General features: G+C 36.1%; 1 protein-coding gene across 1 annotated transcript; it reads right to left on the reverse strand.

Moving 5' to 3' along the window:
• Nucleotides 1-755: 755 nt before the first annotated feature.
• LOC127094630 (uncharacterized) lies at nt 756-1,310 on the reverse strand. The gene has a single exon (XM_051033437.1). The coding sequence runs from the start codon at nt 1,308-1,310 to the stop codon at nt 756-758; it is 555 nt and encodes a 184-aa protein (XP_050889394.1).
• Nucleotides 1,311-11,333: the final 10,023 nt, after the last annotated feature.

Below are 11,333 nucleotides of genomic sequence, written 5' to 3' on the forward strand. Positions count from 1 at the left end.
AGCTTGTGGTCGTCTTCCATGAGAATTTTATGCATGCACACAGTAGGGTTAATACCCCTCAAATCCTCAATTGCCCATCCAATATCATTTTTGTACTTTTTTAAGACTTGGATGAGCTTTTCTTCTTGGATATTCTGAAGGCTCGAGTTTATGATAGCAGGACATTTTCCTTCAGGTTTGAGAAAGACATATTTGAGATTGTCAGGAAGTTGTTTCAACTTTATTTCCTTCTTAGGTTTTTCATTCTCCTCACTAGATTGAGGTAGGCGTAAATCCTCCCACCGGCGTGGTCGAGATCCTTTCCACGGGGTTTGTGCATCCAACAAGGCCAGCACTTCAGATTCCCCGTTGTCCACCTCTTTATCCGAATCAAAAATGGACAAACTCAACACTCTTTCCAAAGGTGAGTGGGGTGTATGCAAAGGGTTATCGTATGTTGTCACCTGATCCAGAACCTCTATAGTATGACTGGTACAAATATCACCCTTGTACCTTATGGTGTTTCGAACATCGATTTTCAATTCCTCATCATAAACCTTTAGCGTCATTAGTCCTTCTTTTATGTTTATCAAGCACCGTCCCGTCTCCAAAAAGGGTCTCCCCAGAATGAGAGGGATCTCTTCATCTTCCGGCATTTCTAGAATTACAAAATCCCCCGGAAATACAAACTTATCAATTTTCACCAGAACATCTTCGACAATGCCATACGGTTTCTTGACCGAATGATCGGCGAATTGGAGTGTCATCCTGGTATCTTACATAACCCCTATACCAAGATTCTTGTAAATAGATAATGGCATGAGACTCACACTAGCTCCCAAATTAATAAGAGCTTTGTTGAACGACCTATCTCCAATAGTACATGGGACAGTGACAGCTCCTCGATCCTTCTTCTTTATCGGAATCCTCATATTCTGGAAAATAGCACTACAAGTTTTAGTTAGAATAATTGGCTTAGTGTTAGTGGTACGCCTCTTTGAAATGATATTCTTCATGAACTTGGCATACGTAGGCATCTGTTCAAGTGCCTCCAACAACGGAATGTTAATCTCCAGCTTCTTGAACAACTCTAAGGATTTTTCAAAGTTTTTCTCATGTTGTCCTTTTTTCTTATTTCTAGTGGAGAAGGGGAGCTTAACAACCTGCTTGGGCTCAATGATTGTTTCTTTCATAGTCGGTTTCAGTGCTACCACTTCTTCCCTAACAACTTCATTTTCTTTGATCTCAAGGTCCACTTCGATCAATTGGTCTTCCTCTTCATCCCCTTCCTCAACAACTTCATTAGATTTACCACTTCGTGTTGTCACCATGCTCACATTATTATGCTCTCTAGGATTTGTCACGGTTGCACTAGGTAGAGCACCTTATGCTTGAGAACTCGAAGCTAGTTACTGAGTGATTTTCCCCATTTGGACTTCAAGATTCTTTATAGATGCCGTGGTGTTTTTCTGATTATTCTGGGTTTCTTCTTGAAATTGAACATTATGGGCTGCCATTCTTTCAATCGCAATTTCCCAATCAGCTTTCTTAGGGGCTTGTTGTTGCTGTTGTTGTTGATATTGAGTTTGGTACTGACCATGTTGAGGAGCGGTTCCTTTTTGTTCTTTCCATGAGAAGCTAGGATGATTCTTCCAACCCAGATTGTACGTGTTGGAATAAGGATGATTCTGCTTCAAAAATTTAATTTCCTCCACTTGTTGAGGAGTTGCAAAACAATAGCAAGTTTGGTGCGGACCACTACAAATTTCACAGCAGACAATAGGGACCGGTTAGGTACCTATATTCACCGCTTTCAGCTTCTTATCAACTTCAGCAACTATAGTATCTTCAATATGGATTTTATTAGTTTCCAGCTTAAGATCTATAACCCCTTCTGGTTTTCTTTGACACCTATCATACAACTCCATGTGCTCATTAGCAACAATAGGTTCAATGATCTTCTTGATACCGGTGGCTGTTGAAAATTTTGTGGAACCACCGGCTGCGGTATCAATCAGCTGTTTGGTCTTTATTTAAAAACCATTCACAAATATCTGCATTTGTTCAGTTGCATCCATATTATGAGTTAGGCAGGCTACCATGACTCTCTTGAATCTCTTGTAAGCGTCTCCCAAAGTTTTTCCGTCCTTCTACTTAAAATTCAGAATTTCATACCTCTTCCGCAGAAATACTGATGCTGGAAAATACTCATTCAGGAAGGCTTTTTCCATTTCTTCCCAAGATGTGATGCTACCAGAAGGTAAAGAATAAAACCATTCTTCAACTTCTTCCACTAAGGTAAACGGGAACATTCTCATCTTCTTGGCTTCTTCAGTGTGACCATTAATTTTCAGAGTGTTGTGTTAGGGACCAATTAGTACTATTTTTTATATCATTTTATTGGTCCCTTTTACCAAGTTTTGATGCATTTACACACTTTTGTTCTCACTATTTTGTATAAATGCAATTAGGTTTAATGTATTTTGTTTTGAATAGTTATTTCACATTTTTATTAGTTTTGTAGAATTTTTGGATAAGAAGGCTTTGGAATGCAACACCTCATCTTGGAGGAAGCTTGCCAAACAAGGAAGCTGGAGAAGCAACAGTTCGCGCCGCGAACTGCCTTCGCGCCGCGAAGGCTGCGAATCCAGCAAGCTGACTGAGGGTCAAAAGTGCTGTCTTGCAGAAAAAGCTTTTTGCCATTTTGATGTCTGCCTGGGAATTGCTTTCCTGCTTTTGATGATAATGACCAATTAGGGAAATGTCAACCTTTTTTGTAAGGAAAAATACATTATTCTAGGGCATTGAGACATTACATTATTGACATTGATATTGAGAGATTTTTGTAAGAAAAAAAGAGAGAGTTTTTCTTCTTTAACTTTCTGCTTTGAACAATGATGATGAGGAGCTAAACTCCCTTTTGTCAAGATTGGAGGTAGTAGCTATTCTCATATGTTTATGTATTCCATTTGATTTATATTATGATAAAGATTGTTGATGTATTGAATACCGTTTTTGCCCTAAGTTGAAAACCAGATTTGAGTAGTTGTCGAGAGAGGTTATTTGAGTCTTGACATAAAACAGATTTTCAAGTAGTGAATAAGTTGTAGAGATAGATTTATTCATTACTCTTCTTTGGTATTAAGCATTAAAGATTGCTATATTGATAGTTAGATGGAGAGATCGTCTAAGGATCAATATAGTGATTATCACAATATCATTTAGACATAAATGACTTTGAGAGGATACTTGAACATCATCAATAATCTTGAATCTATTTATTTATCATAAGGTATCATAAGCATTTGAAATAGTGAACTCCAATCTTGCCAAGCTTTTATATTTGATTAAAACCATTTTTACTGTTTTAGTGACATTTACTCACAAGATAAATTTCCAACCAAAACAACCTTGTTACCTTCTAAACTTACAACATTTGGATTATAGAACGGCGGTAATATCAACCAATCTCTGTGGATACGATATAAAAATATTTGCCGAAGATATACTTTTCAACATGTTGCTCATGGCCAGAAACCTCTTCAAATGCTTGTTTGCATCTTCATTCACTTTTCCAGTAAAATGCTTCCTTTCAAGATGATTAATGGTACTCGGGTGCAGCTAGAAATTAGCCATATTCATTGGTTGGTTTACAATAGTTAATCTGTCGGTTTGTGCATTTGCACCTCTGTAGTCTCCAAACAGTCTTTTTGGTGGCGGTGGAACATAAACCATAGTTTCGATCTCTCTATCAGAACCTGAATCTGAACTTGAATGGATGGAAAGTTGTTCTTCATCTGATTCCAATCTGGCTAATCGAGCTTGTCTAAGTCTTATCCGCATGTTTCTCTCGATTTCTGTGTCAAAAGGAAAATCAGCTGAGGCCTTACCTAGCATACAAATATCAGACATAGATTAATTGATATAATCGAAATAAAATATTCAAAATAACGGAAAACAAATTTTAGTTGCAGAGCAACAAAATTTCAATTGAGATAAATTTAAACTTATATTTGGCAATCCCCAGCAACGGCGCCAAAAACTTGATCGGGAAAATAACAAGTGTACTATTTTTGCCGATGTAGTAATATGAGGGATGTTTCCCAAAGATCGATCTCGAGGATTGCGCAGCAATATCAGAGTAAACAATCACTCAATTGAACAAAAGTAATAGTTATGGTTTGGTAAAATTCACTGCAAGGAAAAATAAAACAAATAAATATTTTCACAGATTAATATGATATGCCAATGAGGGTTTATAAAAATCTCCTGTAATGACCCTTGAGTGTATATCTCCTTAATACTGAATATTGTTTCAATTACCAGATCTTAAGATTATTTCCCCCTAATACCTCGGAGGGAAACCTTTGGTATTCAATCTAACCTCTAAGTCCTTAGGTGATTATGATGAAACCAATCATTTTAATTTAACAAGAATAAACCAATAACCATAGGGTATCCCTAGTCCTAGGTGATATCTACTATGGTTTCACTGTATAAAAATCTTAAAAATTGTAATCCTGCTAATCGTTAACCATACATCATTCTTAATTTTTCTGATAAAGAAAGCATTACGCAAATTACATAGTGAATTGATAACAAATAACATATATTAAGGAAAATCTAACATCAGAGTCATTACATGATCAATTCAGGGACACCCCCCTGGCATTGGGGGGTTTAGCCTCTCATATTATTTAAATCAAATACAACATAAAATTGAGACATTACAAAAAGTTCGGAATTCCGTTGATCTTCAATCGCGTCCGCTCTTGAAGGATCTTCGTTCTTCTTCGCTTTCCACTCCTTCAATCTTGATCGTCTCTAATTTTTGATCGTGTAAAAAGTCCCTCTCTCCATATTCAAATCTCCTGTAAATAGTTCCTAATGACAATTTTTCTCTAGCAAAAGTCTAAAATGCCCTCCGGGATAAGCTGTGCCAAAAATAACACAAAACTGGAAAATCAAGTGCCCAAGCCAACATTGGCTGTGTTAGGCAACACGCCAGGCCGTGTTGGGCTTCTGGAGCAGAATGCCTTGACACTTCCCTTCATGGAGGCTGACACGGGCACCCGTGTCAGCTCCCTGTTTTCCTCTTCCATGGCACTTCTCCTGACACGGCCCGTGTTGGGAAACACAGGTGGCCGTGTCAGGGCTACTGTATGTCCATTTTTCTTCTTCTGACGGGCCCGTAACGTCCGATTTGCTTGTCTATCCCTTCGGTACACTTGCTTACACCTGAAACCAAAATAACTACCACAAAGGGACATATAATGCAGTATGATGATGCATATAACATGTAATCAACAAATGGAAACCACAATACAAAACATCTAAATTACTAAACAAAACAATAAAATAAATGGACTAATGTGTTACCGACTTCTTACAAAGGTGCCGAATGAGTGTCAGAAAACAAGTAGAATTGGAGACTGATTAATGATACAAGACTTAGATGAATCCTTACACCTTAGCAAGGACCAACATGGACAATTACTATGACCTAACCAAATATCCATGGACAAAACCTCAAGGAATTGAAAATGGCATGAAGTGGATTTGTGACCAATAACTAGATGAAACCAAACCAAGAATGGACCATGCACTTAAGATAACTAGATGAAATGGATCTAAGAAAGGCATGATCAAGCCATAGGCTAGGCATGAGGATATGATCAGATAAAGTGTTGTGGAATGGAAGCAAATGAAAGTGGTGGGACCAAAAACATAGACCAGGATCAATGATCATGAACAAGGTGAAGAGAATCAAAGCCAAGAAATCAAGAATGAACCATGAACAAGAGGTTATTGAATGAAATTTAATCAAGCAAGAGAATCAAGCACCATGAATGATAATGGATTAGTTGAAATTAGGGTTAAAATGCCACACCATGAGCATGGGATATAATTAGGGTTTTGTGGAAGCCCTAATCAAGTGAGGATCCCAAATTAGGGTTTTGCTTCACCAAGAAGCCACAGTTGAATCACCAATGATGTGCACCATGCCCAAGCATCAAGAGCCACCCTCATATTACGGTTTGATTGTTGAACCACCTCAAGTTGCAGAGAAACCCTAGTTTCCACTAGGTGCAATCACAAAGCCTGGATTCCATGATGCTTATCCTCTTATATTAAACCATGGCTATGGAGATGAAATGAATGCTTATTAGGATATGCAAAGGATTAGGGTTAGTGACCTAGATGAACATTGTGAAGGGTAGGGTGAATTTTGGGGTATGACATTATGGAGGTAGGAAGTGACTTGTGGCACAAAGTGGATGTTATCTCTGAAAAATGTGTCTTTGTTTCGAAAAAGAAAAGAAACAAGGTGTGGAACCTTAAGTATCTCCCATAGCAAGGGGAATGAGGCATCAAGCTAATGACGCTAAATAAGCGCTGCTTGGGAGGCAACCCAAGGGAGGTATTCATAATTTTTTATCTTATAGTCTTTAATTTTAAATTAACTTTTGAGTTTTGTTTTGATTTCAGTTGGTTTATTTTCTAATTATGTACTTTCATATAGTAATATGATAATTATAGCTTTAGTAGTCGTGTGAAAAAGCACCTAGACTGAATGTGTGTGTGTGTCCTCTATGCATGCTAACCCACCAAACTATTTTTTATATACTTCTGAAATGATCTGATGTGTTTTAATTAAGTTGTACTTGAAGTTGAGCAGGTTCCTTGTAAATGACTGAGAAACCGCATCTAGAAAGGGGTATTGTGGAGGTAGTCTGCTCTAACCCACACGGTGAGGACAAAAATAGCCAAACACATAGTTCATCATGAGATAACATTTTTGTATGTCTTTATTATTTAGAACTTGCATATGTTCTTATTTGATTTCAGCTGCATGATAACATACATTGAACCACATTTTTTGATTCACCCTGAGCCTTTCAAGCCACCCTATTTATTTTTATTTTCTCATTTGTTAACCCCATTGAGCCTGTATCCATTTGATTATTTTGTACCGCATATCATTAACCTCTGGCCCAAACACTCCCCTACCCTATTCAAAGTTTGTGTATTGAATTCTAGGATATGTGCTTATTCTAAGTTTGGAGTTGTTTTTGAAATAACAACCTTTAAGTTTGGGGCAGCTATGCAAAAACTGAGAAGACAAGTGCATATAATGAAAAAAAGAAGAGAGAAAAGTAAAGAAAAGGTGAAAAATCAGCTTATTAAACGAAAAAAGAAAAAAAGGAAATGATTATTTAAACACTCAAAAGAAGGAGTCAAAATATTAACTGAATGTCAAAGAAAGATACTTTTCTTTTAAAATTGAGAAACTCTATGGAACCTATAAATAATTTCAGCAGTAACTCCTTAAGAGTAACCATTGTGATAAGAATGATTCTATAAACTCTGAGCCTAAGCCCACTTATCCAAAAATATCCCAGCTTAACCCTAGCCCATCTACAACTCGAAAAGACCTAAAAAAGTGTGTGTATCGTGTATTTTGTTATCAATGTACAATTTATTAAGCCTATGGTATGATATTGCTTACTGTGAATTTTGAGCGAAAACACGTAAACAACTGAGAGACTTGGTGAGACTGTGAAATGGGCTGGCCGGTGAAGCGGTATCACCAAGTTAAGGTGTGGCAGATCAGTTGACCTCGGTGAATAGGCAAAGCTGCAGGTATTAGCAAGAAAGAATCACTAAAGGTCATAGAGGTATTATGTTTTTTTGGTTTTAGCATCTAGGGTCACATGGATAGTAAGTTCTAAAAATTGCTTAAGGTTGAACAATAAGCTAAGTTTGGGGTTGTGATCAGTCACTATTTTCGTTATAATCATCATCAGTTAGACGTAAAAAATATATGATTTATTTATGGTTATGTCTTATTTTTAGTATGTTTTGAGTCAGTCCTAGTTAAGTTAGCAACTATCGTCATTTGAGTGATTACTGGTGATTTTACGCGTTTATGGTAGTGTTTCATGTGGTTTACATGTGTGGAGAAACAACGGAAAAATAAATAGAATGAAGAGTGCACCAGAACCCATGACCAGATGAGAAAAAGGGAAATTATGCCAAAGTCACTGCCATACGCGCATGGCCAAATATCATACGTGTGTTGCCCATATGATACCACACCGGGTGATACACGTACATATAGAGGAATTTATTAAATTTGTTGATAATTTTGAATTGAACCTTATAATGACTTATTTTTCCTATTAATCTAATTTACTTCTATCTGTGCATAACACTTTCTCTTTCGGTCAATTTGAGAATTGATTTATAGTTACCTGTTAGGAAAGAATTTCAATAGTAACACTTGATTCAAGTATTCTATAGTAGATATCACATAGGACTAGGGATACCCTATAAAAACCGTGTTGTTCTTGATATTTAATTGCTTAATTTCATGTGTAATTCACTATGGACATATGATTAATTTGAATGATTAAAGGTTTGCCCACTAAGGACTTATGAGTGAACAGACTTGATAACCGATAATCAATAGGGATAAAATAAGTCGTTATAAGATTAATTTGGTATTGTTAATAATTCAGGTTCAAACACTCTTTCTAGCATGCTTTCCCATATTATTCTCTATTTTATTATATTGCTATAAATTACCTATCATTTACTATTTTAAATAAAAAAACCTAATCAAAACCCCCATTGCTTTTGTTTAACTGAACTGAAACTATAACTCTTATAACCATGCAGCCTTTAAGATTGATACTTTGGAATTTCTCATTATTATTATATTGGAAGATTAGTACACTTGTTAATTTACCGATCAAATAAGTTTTTTTTTTAATTTTTGGAGTACTAGTATAGTTTAGATTGTAGAATCTAGACACGCCTCCAAGAATTGTATCAGATTATAGAAATCAAACACTCCTCAGACATGCATTCAAATTTTATAATAGAAACCATAATAGATTGCATGTTAAGTATAGGTTATGTTCTATTTTATAGTCAAATAGTCTATTTTTTATTTTTTGTTAGTAATGGAAATGAACAACACGTCGAGGACCCGAACTAGGGAGAACAAGTGTATGCTGATCAACCTCTTGATTTTCTAAATTCTTATTTTCCTGACTATGTCATTAAGATAAAAAACGCTCTCTAGGGTTTGAATAAGCCTTGCGGGTTCGGTACGAACGATTGAGAAAGTTTTGATTGAAAATAATTTTCACAGAGGGAAGGTTGATACAAATTTATTTATTAAGAAAATTGTGCATGACATTGTACTTGTTAAAATTTATGTCGATGATATCATTATTGGTGCTAGTAACAAATCCTTGTGCAAGGATTTTTTTTTATATGATACAAAACAAATCCTCGTGCAAGGATTTTTTAGATTACATATTCATCAATAAAAGGAAGGAACCTTAATAAATCAAGCAAAATACTACAAAGATTTGTTGAAGATATTCCTCGCACCATCCTCGAAAGAGACAATAACACGACCCCGTTGAACACTCTGTTGCTCACCGTTAACAGTACCTGCTCACTAATCACATCATTGACTATTTAAGGTACTAGTAAATAAATAGATAACAATGGTGAGAAAGGTAATAGTAAACCTTCTCTTTGTATCCACCTCTCTGGTGGCTACCATTGTATTTCATCAATTATAAGAGGGTTCCCAACACCGAATATGCTATCTAAGGGAACCATCATGTCGACACTAGCAGAGTTTTTATCCATTTATTAGAATCGAGAACTAGCTTTAGGTAAGAGCCTTGAATGACCCCCATTATAGGCTTTAGAGATAGCTATAAGGTATGAGGTATCCCAACAAGAAATTTCCATTGGTCATAACGATAACCATGGTCAATTTTGACGACTCATAAATTCTCATTGACGAAGGGAGGTTTAAAGTTATTATGTATGTCGAGTTGTTCAACAAGTTGGTCCTGAGAAGATAAGCCATATCACTTTACACGGGACTTCAAGAATTCAACAATTCAATAAATCTCTCTTGGGGATTCATCAAATCTTTGTTACCTTTGGAGAAGGAAATGACATTAGGACAATAAACATCAAATTCCTAGTTGTTATGTATAAAACATTATACAATTGAATTATGGGGAGACCTTAACAAGTGGCTTTGTATGTAGTATTCTCTAGTCTTCATTTAGAGATAAAGTACTACAACATTAATTACTAAGTGATAACCTTATGTACGAATCTGATAGGAGCATGTCGTTTCTTCATGGCCCTACAAAGGAACCTGGATGGGTCGTCGTTCAAGAAAAGGATAAGGTCAAAGAAGCCAATTCACCTCAACAATACCTTCTAGACGTCAATGTTGCATCCTTTAATGCATGCATATAGGAAGCCACATTCAAGGATGACCATGTCCCAGAGAGAAAATTCTCTTTCGAGACCAGAATAAAGATTCCAATGTCATTTCTAGATGGTGACTTTGTGTCTATTCAACTCCACAACAATTTGTCACATACTATGGAGATTAGGGAAAATCTCCTAACTTTCATGGAAGACTAACTAATTAGGTTCCTTAAATTTAACAGATACTTATTCACATAATTCACCCAAATAGATGTCAGGTATTGACGCCAGCATGACGTGCCACTAATTTAACATTGACCCTTTTGCTGAGCATGTTACCTAGATAAGATTACGCTAGTCATCAGAGATAACCGAAGAAACCAAGAGAATCATCGACATACTTCCAGGAAATTATCATTTCTAAACTAAAATACACATAATGATTACCCAACATGGTTTTAGTCAAGAAGGTGAGTGGCAAGTGGCACATGTGCGTTGAATACATCAATCTCAACAGAGCTTGTTCCAAAGATCCATACCTTCTCTTCAACATTGTTAAGATGGTGGAAAACTCAAAAGGATACAAGCTATTGTCATTCATGAATTCTTATTTCAGGTACAATAAAATATGGATCCATATGACAGACCGGATAAGACAACATTCAAAATAGAACACACCAACTATAAGTACAATGCAACACCTTTTAGTTTGAAAAATCAAGGGTAACATACTAGTGGATGATGAATAAAATGTTTAAGCAAGAGAATAGTGACATGATAGAGGTGTACATGGATGACATGATAATCAAGTCTAAATATCAGTAACTACATGAAAGCCATCATATCATCATGTTCAATTGCATGCACGAAACAACATGAGGTTGAACCCAAAGAAGTGCAACTTTGGGGTTAAAGTCGATAAATTCTTAGTATTTTAACTCATAGAAAGAGATATTGAAGTAAACCCAAACAAGTGTGATGCCATTATCAAGATATATACTTCATCCATAAAGGAGAAAATAATGAAGTTCAACGGGATGCTCACCGCCCACAACAGGTTTATTTCCGGACTGCCAAGCATTCTCACTACTATGAAG

This window comes from Lathyrus oleraceus, chromosome 6 (assembly GCF_024323335.1).
Source record: "Lathyrus oleraceus cultivar Zhongwan6 chromosome 6, CAAS_Psat_ZW6_1.0, whole genome shotgun sequence".
In the NCBI taxonomy this organism is placed as follows: domain Eukaryota; kingdom Viridiplantae; phylum Streptophyta; class Magnoliopsida; order Fabales; family Fabaceae; genus Lathyrus; species Lathyrus oleraceus.